This window comes from Mchenga conophoros, linkage group LG9 (genome assembly GCF_057382185.1).
Source record: "Mchenga conophoros isolate Kocher_MC1m ecotype Shallow Benthic linkage group LG9, M_conophoros_male_GT1.1, whole genome shotgun sequence".
Lineage (NCBI taxonomy): Eukaryota > Metazoa > Chordata > Actinopteri > Cichliformes > Cichlidae > Mchenga > Mchenga conophoros.
The window spans coordinates 33,067,642-33,082,108 of record NC_140534.1 but is presented as its reverse complement, the minus strand read 5'-3'; the positions used below and the strand labels follow the sequence as shown (position 1 = coordinate 33,082,108).

General features: G+C 39.9%; 1 protein-coding gene across 1 annotated transcript; it reads left to right on the top strand.

The window, feature by feature from the left end:
- The first annotated feature begins 5,055 nt into the window (after nucleotides 1–5,055).
- Nucleotides 5,056–6,258, top strand: LOC146567697 (GTPase IMAP family member 7-like). Its single transcript, XM_085285990.1, has 2 exons — nucleotides 5,056–5,105; nucleotides 5,210–6,258. The coding sequence occupies exons 1-2, from the start codon at nucleotides 5,087–5,089 to the stop codon at nucleotides 5,905–5,907; spliced, it is 717 nt and encodes a 238-aa protein (XP_085142116.1). The 5' UTR covers nucleotides 5,056–5,086; the 3' UTR covers nucleotides 5,908–6,258.
- The last annotated feature ends 8,209 nt before the right edge of the window (nucleotides 6,259–14,467 follow it).

Below are 14,467 nucleotides of genomic sequence, written 5' to 3'. Positions count from 1 at the left end.
GTCCAGTTTAGCAAAGTGAAGAAGACGAGCTGTGTGGCGTCTGCAAGCTGTGCCGATCTTTGTCTGTTTTAATAACCTGTTATGCAAATGCTGGAGGTGTGTCATGTGTGAAGCTATATATAACGTTTTTAACATTCAGTTGTGTCATCTTTGTGGTGGAGAATTCGTCAGAAAAATTTGATTTTCATCCACTAACACCCAAACCAGACAAACTGAAGAGGTCACGAGCAAAAATAAATTGTGTGATGTGCTGAAGTCTCATGTCCTGCTGATTATTTATGCTAGCTGAATCCAAACCCTGCAGAGAATTTGGGAATAAAACTTAAAATGTAAAAGACTGAAGTGAATAAGAATATAGGAAAGTTCATGAAATTATTAGAACAAAGACCCTTTTCATGATATCGTACTGTTATGAAATGCACTAGTACGATTATGAAAAGACTCAGTTTGCTTTGCTGTCTTCATTCCATCACATTCCCTGTGTGAAAATTCTATCCCAGATATTTTAGTATATACTAGAATATTCTTCTTTTTATTTGTTTGAGGTTGAATGTTATGTTCCTTGGTATATCCTGATCTCCATTGTGGTTTGCTACCCTTTATCTTTCTCTTTGTCTCTTACAATTGCGTTTGTGTGTGTGTGAATGTTAGGCTCACCTTTCCTGTAAGGCAGCATACTTAAGTACTCATGCGCTCATGCACTCCTCTGTCTCCGGATTACTTAGGTACCAGGCCACACTCTTTCATTTGCTGTGTCACCTTCCTTCTCCCTCTCCTCCAGGGAACACCACTCCACAATACATCACTAAATACATAGACATTTATCCTCATCCTCTTGTGAGGAGGAGGAGGTGCCAGGCTGTTGCGGTGATGATTAGTCAAAATTCTACAAAGTTTTCTGTTTGTTAAATGAATAAATTGTTAAACTGCCAATACAGACTTCAATCATCCAATCCGATAAATGACACGTAACAAGATTCAGTAGCAGAATAAGCTGTTCACATTGGCACAGACGATTGGACAAGTTTGTCTTAGGCATAACCCACATAATTAAACTGTTCAACCCACAAATGTACTTTCTTTAACAATGTATTTGTTAAAGAAATGCATTGTTATGCAATGCACAACACATTTTTCAGCATCATTCTAAAAAAAGACCTTTCAAATTTGAGAGATTTTGCACAAATGGAAGACAGCAGTCCTAAATATTTGTTTAAAATGTGCACTGAAGGACATGTCCGGGTCAAAAATGACTCCAAGGTTCCTCACAGTGTTACTGGAGGCCAAGGTAATGCCATCCAGAGTAAGAATCTGGTTAGATACCATATTTCTAAGATTTTCAGGGCCGAGTACAATAACCTCAGTTTGATCTGAATTAAGAAGCAGAAAGTTAGCAGCCATCCAGGTCTTTATGTCTTTAAGACATTCCTGCAGTTTAACCAATTGGTGTGTGTTATCTGGCTTCATGGACAGATAGAGCCGGGTGTCATCAGCATAGCAGTGTAAATGTATGCTATGTCTTCTAATGATGCTGCCTAAGGGAAGCATGTATAATGTAAACAGAATTGGTCCTAGCACTGAACCCTGTGGAACTCCATAATTAACCTCAGTGTGTGAAGAGGACTCTCCATTTACATGCACAAACTGGAGTCTATTAGATAGATATGATACAAACCACTGCAGTGCAGTACCTGTAATACCTACAGCATGTTCTAATTGCTCTAATAGGATATCATGTACACTTTCTACAGAGGCACCATCGAGAACATCCTGTCGAGCTGCATCACTGTGTGGTTTGGAGCCTGCAATGCGTCCTGTCATAGAACCCTCCAACGCATAGTGAGGGCTGCAGAGAGGATCATTGGTGTCTCTCTCCCCTCCCTCCAGGACATTTACAGCACCCGTCTCACTAAAAAAGCCCTTTGCATAGCGGCTGATCCCACGCACCCAATGCAAAGCTTCTTCAAGCTGCTGCCGTCAGGGAGGAGACTGCGGAGTCTCCAGGCCAGGACCAGCAGACTGAAGGACAGCTTCATCCATCGGGCTGTCAGGAAGCTTAACTCCCTCCCGATTCTGCCCCCTCTCCCCTCTTCTCCTCCATGGTCTCACTGAACTCTGTCACACACACACACACACACACACACACACACACACACACACACACACACACACACACACACACACACACACACACTCTGACTCACTCACTGGCCTGCACCAGTTACCAGTCACTTTGTGGAGCATTGGACTGCCATTACCTCATAAGACTTTGTTGTTACACTATCTCTTACCGTACACTACTAAATCTCCATTTGCACTATTTGCCTATTTGCACTACTCTGCCTGGTTTACACTCAGTGTCATTTACCCTTACCTGAATATTGTATATTGTATATTGCATAGCTTTCTTGTTAAATTGTATTGTATTTATTTAAATTTTTACTTTTTAATTTATTTTATTTGCATTTTTTAATCACTCTCTTATATTTAAATGTTCATTTGCTATTTCATCTAGGGTTTGAGAGTAACGAAATTTCTATTCTCTGTATGTCCTGTACATGTGGCAGAATTGACAAATAAAGTTGACTTTGACTTTGACTTTGATATTATGGTCGACAGTATCGAACGCTGCACTAAGGTCTAGCAGGACAAGCACAGAGATGAGTCCACTGTCAGAGGCCATAAGAAGATCATTTGTAACCTTCACTAAAGCTGTTTCTGTGCTGTGATGAGCTCTGAAACCTGACTGAAACTCTTCAAATAAGCCTCTGCAGATGATCTGTTAGCTGTTTGACAACTACTCTTTCAAGGATGTTTGAGAGATTGTCACGGTCTGCGGAGGCAGACCGGGCGGAAATGTGTGTGGTGGACCCAGGAGCGAACACAAGCGAGGATGCAGGAGTGGAGTTAAACAAAAGCGAGCCTTTTATTCTGGCTGATGAAAGGAACAAAACAGAGTGAGGGCAGCATAAGAGTAATAGTTCAAACAGAAACCTAAACTGGACATAAACTAAGGAAAAGCTATGGCTGGAGATACGGAACACAGGGGGTGGTAACACAGACGACGCGACACAGACTACATGAAACACAGAGACTAAATACACAAGAGGGATGATCAGGGGAAGTGGCCACACATGGGAACACAGCTGACACAGATAAACATAACAAGACATGGCAGGAGTAAACAACACTGACGGGAGACTGTCAAAGTAAAACAGGAAGTACACAGGTGCAAACAGGAGGAGAGAGAGAGCGCGGGCATAGTGGGCTGGGGAAACATGGAATGAAACAAGGAGGGGAGATGAGGGCTCACAGATACATAGCGGGGCACACAGGGGATAAAAGTCACAAGGGGAAGTCAAATAAGGAACAACACAACAGGACAACTTAGGAAACATGGCCTAAATAAGGAACGAAATACAAAAATATAAGAAACTAAGAATACTGGGCCCACATGGCCCAGGACCATGACAGAGATATGTTGAGAGGTTGATCATAATTAAGATTGAAGCATTAACTAATGGTAGCCCTCCTTTGAGCAGTCTTGTTGGGATCTAAAAGACACATGATGATGATTAATCCATGCACAAACAGGGACTTAGAAGAGACACACCTCACAGTGGGAAGAAAAATAATTAGACAAATGAACAGGTTCGTGTAGCCAACCACTTCATGGTTTAGTTCCTGTCATTCCCTATTGTTTCCACTTTGTTATAATACCACTGCCAACAGTTGACAGTGGAATATTAAGGAATGTGGAAATTTCAAGACTGGACTTGCACAGGTGGCATCCTATCCTGGTACCACTCTGAGAACGACCCATTCCTTCACAATTGTTTGTAGAAGCAGTCTGCATCCGTAGGTTGTTGATTTTACACATCTGTGGCTAAAGAAGAGATTGGAACACCTGAATCCCACAATTTGGATGGTTGGGTAAACCATGTAATTTACCTCCAGTTCACTGCCTTTGTCTACTCTTCATTGTTGTACTGTCTAAAGAACAATCTTAAAAAAATCTAATTAATAGAATGTAGCAACCTAAGCTTATTTAATAGAGAATTTAATTGTTTTTGCCATTAATTCGATTGACAGAAACTCTGCTTTAAGGTTCCCTAACTTAACCATTTCTAATCTGATCCAACATCAGTTTTCACTGATAAGTAATTGGTTTCCTACATCTTTTACTCAGTTACTGTTAACCCTCTCAGGCTCAAATTAAGTTTTTTGTTGCTAATGCACAACCAAGTCCTGCAGTGGTACTTCTGAGTAAAAAAAACCCTCATAAAATATGTACGTGGGGTAATCAGGGTGTTAGTTTTTAACTGTTGCAAATCAGCATTGGATCTTGCCCTGATCTGGTCTGAATCCATGATGTATCTGTCCCATCAGACATGGTTTCCTGATTCCTTACAGAGCCTTTGATTCCTTTGGACAGATTCAACTCTGGCTGACCCACCGAGACCAATTTTGATCATTTAAGTAGAAAATATGATTAATATTTTCATACCTATGAATTTGTCAGACACATGTTGTCTGTCTGAACTACAGTGTTTAAGATATATAAATAAATGTATCCATCCTGCTGCACTGACATCCGAACAGAATATCTTCTTGGTGCCTCCTGGGTGAGGTGTTCTGGGCTTGTCCTGCGCACCTCCAGCACAGGTGGCCTTTGATGGTATTTATATTTATTTATGGTTCAGAACTACAACTTACTAAGTAGTACTAATGTAGTCTTTGTCTTGGTAGTAATGCAAGGGGTTTATTATTCAAAGTGTGAAACACAATTTTTATAAACTTACACAAACACCTATAAAGTGTTTATATAGTTTTATACAAAAAAGTTACCAAGGGCAATTGAAATATAGTTTTCTGTGAAAAACAGTTGTTCTCATACTTTAAACAACTACAAATCTTTCTTCTCCTTACTGTTTCCTCACTTATGCTGTGCTGCTCTGTCAATATTTCATAAACCTGTTATGCAAGTACTGGAGGCGTGTCAGCTATGGAGCTATAAGTATTGAGTTCAACAGAAACATTGACATTCATCGCTCTCACCTCTGCCGGGGCAATACTTCAATAAAATATGGCTTTATTTCCACAAGGTAAGCTCTACCTGTGTATAGTTAATATCCCAAACTGAGATTCTGAGATGTTGAGCTATTGATTTCTGGCATGGTATATTGTTTTGGTGCAATCTGTGTTGCAGAGGCTGACTTGAGGATTGTGCTGATTGGAAAAACTGGCGTGGGAAAAAGTGCTGTTGGAAACACCATCTTGGGAGAAAAATATTTCTTTTCTTCTCCCAGTTCAGAGTCAGTGACTGAATCTTGTGAACAACACGTGAAGACGTTTAGTAACAGGGTAGTTAGTGTGGTAGACACACCTGGCATTCTGGACACGGGAAAATCCGCAGAAATCATCAAAAAAGAAATTGTGAGATGTGTTGAAATCTCCTGTCCAGGTCCTCACGTGTTCCTGCTGGTCCTTCAAGTCGGTCGATTCACCAAAGAAGAAAAAAACTCTGTGGAAGCCCTGCAGGAGCTGTTTGGGCCACAGGCTAATCATTACATGATTGTGTTGTTCACCCGTGGTGGTGATCTTGGAGACATGACAATAGAAGAGTATGTAAATAAAGGCCACCAAGGTCTCAAAGACATTATCCTAAGATGTGGAAAAAGGTTCCATGTCTTTGATAACCTAAGCAGTGACAGAAAGCAAGTGGTGGAGCTAATTGGAAAGATTGATCGCATGGTGGCTGAGAACAGGTGCACGTACTACACAGATGAGATGTTTAAAGAGGTGGAAGCTGCACGGAAAATGGGAATGCGAGTCGCTCAGTACAGGTTCCTTGCTCCACTGCACCAGAGCATTTTACGTTTTCATTCCATTCTTGCAAGAGATTAAATCAATGTGATAAACTGTCTAAACACAATCAGCATAATGGAAACAAGACAGCCTGTGTACCCATATGTGAACATATGAAATATATTAAAAATCTCTGATGCACACTTTGTGTAGATAATTGTGTAGCATTAATTTGCTTTAATTTATCAGAACAAATATAAAATAAAAACACATCTTTCAGTGTGTCCTTGGATGTCAGTAGGGTTTAATAATAAAAGTTTAATAATACAAGTTTTGGACCTAACACTAATTATTAGATAAAAGTACTTCTTGTATCCATTCTAAATGTAGTCTATATGTCCGAACTCAAATCTATTGTGTATATTATCTATCTATCTATCTATCTATCTATCTATCTATCTATCTATCTATCTATCTATCTATCTATCTATCTATCTATCTATCTATCTATCTATCTATCTATCTATCTATCTATCTATCTATCTATCTATCTATCTATCTATCTATATAGATATGATGTATGTATCATATAATTTTTTCATAGAATGTTCATCCCAATGTGGCTTTAAAAAGTTGTTCAGTGTTCTTTTTGTCTAGTAAATGAAAGTCAAATTAAATAAATATCTATACCTAACAGTCTAATTTGTTGTGTTTTTGTTATTATTGAAAAATAGACTCTGCACAGGTCAATTTTATGTGTTCTCTTTAAAAAAAAAGTGTTTTTTTTTTCATTTTTTATGTATTTCAAATATTAAGTTACTCGTGTTGAATTAAAACCAACCTGAGCTATTATAAATCTCATACATGTTCATGTAATGCTACTGTTTTCTACAAAAACTCGTACAATAAATGTTATTCTCTTGATGAGTGCTAAGAAGTTACTCTTTGGATTGCTGACCAAAGTACAAAATAAATTTTCTGTCTGACCTTATGCAACACAAGATTGAAAAACAAATGGTAGGGATGGGACACTCGATACTGACATTTTGATGCCGTGTCGAGCTTCTGTAGTGTAGAATTTTCTAAACACTGCTGTGGTTAGAAACACCAGGGAAATTATTATGACATTCTAAAGGTTTTCGTGCACTTAACCTCAGTTTTAACAGGTGGTGTATCTGCTGCCATTATCCGCTGGGAGGCACCAGGATTCCCTTTTTTTTTTTTTTGACACTACGGCTTCTATTAATTACACATGCATTTGTAAAAGAAAATACCCCATCTCTAACTATTCTTTTGTGGATTTGGGAGACCAACATAGACAGTCCTATCACATAAGATAAAGTAAACCTTTATTAGTCCCATAAAGACTGGAATCCAAAGGGTAATTTAAAAAATATGGTGTGATGGCCCACTCCACCCTGCCTTCCTTTTGTCCTGTTTGTGTGTTTTGTCTGCAGTCATTAGAGGGGTGGAGTTCCCATTTACAATAAATGAAACTGACATTACCTGGGCCAGTGTTTTTTAAAAGCCTTCAGAGCTCAGTTGCTGGTGGGCACTGTCCCATGAGACACCCTGTTGGACTTTGGTTGCCTTTAGCAACATAATGCATACACCATTCTTACGCACGCACTCCCCTAAACCACTGACTGTACAGACTACACACCATGGTTGGTGTAAGGTTTCTTTTCTTTTTGTTTTATTTACATAAGATGAAATAGTTTTTGAACACCATTCCTATGCATCTCTGAGGTTTTGTCATGGCCGTGTGGACCGATTTGTGATAATGGTCGTATTTGAATGATTACTGTCATACTGATGAGAGAAAGCGTGAGACAGAGACTGCTGGAATTAACTCTATCAGCAGAGAGAGAGAGCGGTACACTCACTGTAAATTCATTAAAATATTTCATAAAAGCTGCCTCTGCTTCAATGAGAAAGCAAAACAGAACAAGTTTTCAGGTCTGCCTCTACTCTACTTTTTTCTACTTTCAACAGAAAATCAAGTGACTTTATCCTCACTCTAACCCTGAGTCACACACTGTCCTGCCATAAGGAATATATTCACACTGCCAAATGCATGTTTTTCTATCCATCCATCCATTCGCTACCACTTATCCTTTTCAGGGTCGCGGGGGGAGCTGGAGCCTATCCCAGCTGTCATAGGGCGAGAGGCAGGGTACACCCTGGACAGGTCGCCAGTCTGTCGCAGGGCCAACACACAGGGACAGACAACCATTCACACTCACATTCATTCGCACATTCACACCTAGTGGCAATTTGAATTATCCAATTAACCTATCCCCACAAGCTGCATGTCTTTGGACGGTGGTTCCGGAGTACCCGGAGGGAACCCACGCAAACACGGGGAGAACATGCAAACTCCACACAGAAAGACCCCGGCCTGATGGTGGAATTGAACTCAGGACCTTCTTGCTGTGCGGCAACAGTGCTAACCACCGTGCCACCGTGCTGCCCGCATGTTTTTCTAGAAGTAGATCACCTGTAATTAATAAAAGCATGTTTTTCTAGCTTTTATTAATTACAGGTGATCTACTTCTTATGACAGAGGAATTTTTTCTATTCCTTTTTTATTACCACTGATGTTTCTGGTGACAATATCTCAAAACAGCTGTGTAGTTAATACAGTAAACACAGCAGTCTTGTTCAAAGAGGGATCATTTTGCTGAATAACACTGTTATTCTTTACCAACACAGTTTTTCTGTGAAAAAGGTGTGTTCACCCAGAGGCAGGAACCCGTGATCAATGTTGGTCAAGTTATTTGAAAAAAGTAATCAGTAACTAATTACTGATTACTTCCCTAAAAAAGTAATCCAGTTACTTTACTGATTACTTATTTTCAAAAGTAATTATTTACTTAGTTACTTAGTTACTTTTTAAAAACACGATTTACAGCCTGAATAGGTAATAAAGTGATAGATCTTTCAGCCCAATTCTACTTTTTCTGCATAATCCATCATACAAAATGTAATCAAATGGAAAAGTCTCTTTTTAAAATGTGTTTTATTAGTTTTAGTCTTTTAACTTTATGCATCAAGAAAAAAATTTAATTATATGCAACATTCTCTGACTGGAAGAAATTTGTTTAATATTTAAACCTATTTTCTGCACATTCCAGCACATAAAATATTTTTTTTTTGTGTTTACACTCAGTCTTTCAAATAGATGCAAGTAAAACACAGCAGAAAATAAATAAAGTCAAAGACTAGCGGTCCTTTTGCTCTATTTTCACCTGTAAAGCAGGAGTAGGATAGGCGGAAGTTTACACTGGTGAAGGTGTGCCGCAGCGGTAGTGGAAGAATCCGCGAGTTTCTCTGTGAATTTCCCATTACGTCACAGCGTTCCTACGGGAAAGTAACGGTAATCTAATTACTGTTTTTGCAATAGTAATCCCTTACTTTACTCATTACTTGGATAAGTCCTATCCATGAATATAAACACAAACAAAAGAGTAAAAGAGACAAGAGAGGAGAGAGGAAAACAGAAAAAATCAAAACCTGGAGCAGACAGCCAAGAAGTACTGAGGGACTATTAGTTTGTCAGTTAGTCAGAGTAGTTTTTGGTAATAACATCAATGAATAAAAATAAATGTGGATTGTAGTATTTCTTAGAGAACAGGTTTGCTTGTTTTTATTTCTTTTTGTTCCCTGTCTGTTTGTATGAAGTTGTTCTCTGGGCTGATGGTCAGTTATTCAGAGAATTTTATTTCATTACAAATAATGTATTTACATCAATGTCATTCCAATCCAGAACCCCAATTTCTAAGTTTCTCATTGGCTTGACAGCATAGCTATCTGCTGGATGAGGCCATCTAAACTTCACCAAGGTTTAGGTTAAAGGTGAGGACAGATGTTACTCAGGAGAAATTGCTATTCAGTCAAAGTCTTATTGTCTTGGAAAGAAAACTGTTCAGCCTTAGAGTGACAACTACTGGACTAGAGAACCCAATAACAGCACCTGCCCCACTGAAATAAATCACTGAGGTGCTTTTTAAACGGTTAACCTCTTAGCATTTCATTTTATATTAGCTAATATGCTGGTAGGTAATGTGCTCTAAGCTAACTTTGCTCAAAGCAATCTCAATTTCTAAATAAAAATGCAAAAAAGGCAGTTACTCACATCATTTCATATAAGTATGATTTTTGCTGAAATTGTAACTCCACGAATGAAGAAAATTTGGAAAGAAAGTTTACAGTACCTACAAAGCAAACCCAGTGCAATGGTTTCTGTGTGAGAACAGATAGTGAAATTTGAGAATTTAAAGAAAAACAACAACAACAAAAACACGTTCTCGTTGTTCCTGTTGTTTGATGATGCCTTCTCCATAAGCGGATGGATCCTGTTTGGATGGCCAGAAAGTGGGGCGGATCTGCTGATCAGATCTGTCCTGGAGTGTGTTGCTTTCTGGATAGTATCTAAGAGTTACTGGGGCTCAAACTCCAGAAAAATTTGAAATTTGAGCCCAAGTCTCGTCAGGCAGTTATCAATATCATTTTTTATTTCTATAGCACATATACTAACATAAAAACAAAACAAAATAAACAAAACAAACATAAAACAAGTCTGATGGGAATCAAACTGAACTTGAATTAAAAGCCAACATAAAAAAGTGAGTTTTAATACTCAGTTTGAAAGACTGAATGGACTCTGAAGTACAAATATCAACTGGCAAGTTATTCCAGAGTCTAGGCGCTTTATCTGTGAAGGCCCCATCTCTTCTATGCTTCAATCAAGACCTTCAATCTAGACCTAAAAAGCATCTGGCTAGACGATCTCAGTGCTCTTTTGCGGTTGTGTTGAGGAGTTTGCTTAAATAACTGTGTGCTATACCATTTAAAACTTTGAAAGTAAGTAAAAGAAGCCCCACGTCCCCGGTACCGGGGGCAAAAAGGAGGAGATCACGTTTAATCGGTTATAACATGGGGTGAGAAATATAAGTCCAGACATATGTGGTATCCACAGAAACCTCTGAATCTTAGCTAAAATGTCATATAAACCATTTCTACAACCACCAAACACATCGAAAACAAGCCATGATTAAACGAGCAGTTATGTAAATGCGCAGAAGACCGCCAAACAAACAAAACCGAACCGGAAATTCTCCAGACTTCATGTAACCGGCTAAAGATAGGCTTGTTAGCTTCCAGAGCTATCACTGACTCCACACACCAAGTTTCACCACGATCAGACCAAAATTCACTGAATGAGCCGCAAAAGAAGACCACAAAAACACATAGCGGCGCAAATGCGCTAAGACAGAGATTGGCTTACCGTCCCGATTTCCTCCATTATTTTTTCCGGTAGCCTGTAGCCACATGATTATCAGAAGTTACCACGCCTACCTAGCTGCATCAGAGCTGTTTTCCATCAACAACCTCCATTTTAGACCCACCTACAGACTTGTGACTGGACAGACGCCACATGCAGCAAATTTGGGCCACCATGGATTTTGGCATTGCAACGTCTGATTGGTTGAAGTGACGTGAACGTGGCATCATTATTTTAATTCTATTGTCTCCAAAATGTTGATTCTGTTCATCTGGACGTGGCGTTTTGTGGGAGAAACGTTTCGTCACTCATCCAAGTGACTTCTTCAGTCTCAGCTGACTGCAGGTTTCCCCAAGATTGAGGACTGTGAAGCTGAATTAGAGGCAGTGATGCAGCGGAGGGTGGCTTCCAGTTCCTGGTTGAGCCTCTCAGTTTGTCCATTTGTTTGCGGGTGATAATCTGAGTTTAGGCAAGGTTTTGCTCCAAGAGCTGTATAAAAAACATTTTCCACACCTGCGACGTGAATTGGGGAACCCTGTCAGACACAATCTTGGGAGGTATTTGGCTGGGCGGCGTGGGTTTGATTTATTACGGGCGCAGATTGAGCATGCGGCCACATACTCCTTGACAACTTTATCTATTGAGTACCACCAGAAATACCTTTTAATGAGAGAGCTGGTCCTCCAAACTCCTGGATGACAAGCAAATCTGCCTTTGTGAGCCCAATCAATCACCTTAGATCATAGGTGTCAAACTCTGGCCCGCGGGCCAAATTTGGCAGTCTAATTACATTTGGCCCACGAAGCCATGCCAAATTACTATTACAGCTGGCCTACTGGTATTATACAGCTAATGTATATATCGTTTAGTATTAAGCTTTGCTTGTTCCATATTCAGTTTTTCAGCAAAACTTGTTTGAGTCCATAAGAAAAGATTTATTCTTATATCTGGAGGAAGATTTTTTTTTTCAATAAATATTAATGTTAGCCCGCGACTTTGTTCCAGTTTTGAATTTTGGCCCGCTGTGTATTTGAGTTTGACACCCCTGCCTTAGATCGAGCAACTCCCAAGCCCCAACGTTATAATTTCTCTCTTCTGGGCAGAAGCGGCGCGAAAAAAAAAGGCGCAGGGTTGAAGCTTTCCGGCCGGGTCAGAGCGCTGGGACAACACCGCCCCCACCCCAACATCTGATGCATCCACCTCAACTACGAACTGTTTACTGAGATCAGGATGGATTAACACTGGCGCAGACGTGAATAGTTCTTTCAGCTTAGAAAAGGCAGCATCAGTCTCCTGACTCCAGATGAAGGGAAGTTTAGAAGATGTAAGGCAGGTAAGGGGAGTGGCTTTTTGACTCTAATTTCTTATAAAGTGGCGATAGAAATTGGCAAAGCCCAGAAAACGTTGTAAGAGTTTTCGCGATGTTGGAACGGGCCACTCGACAACTGCTTTAACCTTAGCTAGGTCAGTCCTGGGTCACCTGTCCCCTTGCGAGGATGTAACCCAGGAACGACACGGAAGGAGAGCTCACATTTCTCAGCTTTGACGAATAATTTGTTCTACAGCAGCCACTGGACCACAGCCTGGACATGTACTCTGTGTTCCTCAAGATTCTTAGAGAAAACCAGGATGTCATCGAGATATACAAAGACAAAATGGTCCAAAAAATCTCAGGTCCTCCAAGGTATGGAGTCCAGGTACACACCGGCTCACTTCTAGTGGCTGCTTGTGCTGCTGTTATATTCATTCAGATTAGATAGGAACTGGGTATAGAAATATCGGAATCAATGTGGGACAAGTGCTTTTCAGAAATTCATTCCTGCTCTGTTAACATCAATGTCAGACATCAATTAATATAATTTAAAGTTTTCCATTGGCTACATCACTCCAAGTCTCAACTACACAGAATTTATCCATCGACTTCCTCCATATGTGACAGATGTAAAATCTCAGATAGCATTCTGGCTCATGCTTTTTGGCATTGTCCCTCATTGACTAATTTCTCATCCAGAATATTTGATTAATACTCTAAAGCTTATAGAATCTTCTTCCCACCCAATCCAGAAATAGTAGTTTTTGGCTGCGTATGTTCCAGAACTATTTCTGCAACTACGAGGGTGCCAGTTGATCTCGGAATGATGGTTGCGAAAAGACTTATTCTAAAGGAATGGAAGTCCACTGTTCCTCCCTCCTTCAATGTCTGGCTCAACAACATGCAATCAGTCATACAAACTGAAAATATTCGATACCTAGAAACTTCTGCAGCAAATGTTTTCTCAAAATCCTAGACCCCATTTTTTAATTACCTTGGGAAAGGTTGATTCTGGATACTGGTAGTTCTTATTATTACTGTGCTACTTCCTATCTTCTTAAGACTTAAGATGATCTTAAGTGATCGATTGCTACCTTTAAGGTGGAAAAAGTTAAAGGCTCAAACTGTTTTTCAACAGTAGGGCAGATCTAGGTCTAACACTGCCGGTGAATGTGGAGGCTTTAAAGAGGAGATTTTTTTCAATTAAGTGTTTCAAAACATTTTCAGAAAGTGTAGAAGAAGCCTCCATAGGAACAGTGGAACAGGGGTTGATCACAGAGTTAAAAATAAACATTTAAAAAGAACTTGTGACTGTTGGTAGAAATTACACTGGACAGAAAATCAGATTTTGAGAGTTTTCTGTCTCAGCACCTCCAAATCTGAGGCCATGGTCCTCAGTCGGAAAAAGGTGGCGTGCCCACTACATGACCCTGCCCCAAGTGGAGGAGTTTAAGTATCTCGGGTTCTTGTTCACGAGTGATGGGAGAAGGGAGCGGGAGATCGACAGACGGATTGGTGCACCGGCTGCAGTGATGCAGACTGAGGATAAATTAACACGAGTCACCAGCCTCAGAAATCACAAGTTGACAGCACCTCAGATTAGACCCCCAATAATTAGCACACATAATAACAGCAGCAGACACAGCTCTGCAATAATTGTTCAGAGGAGACTGCAAGAAGCCTTTATGATCAGATAGCTGCTAAGAAACCACTACTAAGGAAAAGCAACAAGCTGAAGGGATTTGTTTGGGTCAAGAAACAACAAGAAGGAAAGTGATGGAGTTCTCTACCAGATGGCCTGGCCTTCACAGTCGCCCATGGTTTGGGATGAGATGGACTGCAGAGTGCAGGCGAAAAGGACCAACAATTGCTCAGCATCTTTGGGAATTCCTTCAAGACTGTTGGAAAACCTTTTCAGGTGATTGCCTCATGAAGCTCATCAAGAGTTATTTCACACTTTAATGTTTACTATATAATTCCATATGTTTTCATTCATAGTTTTGATGCCTTCAGTAAGAATTTACAATGTAAATAGACATGAAGATAAAGAAAAGACATTA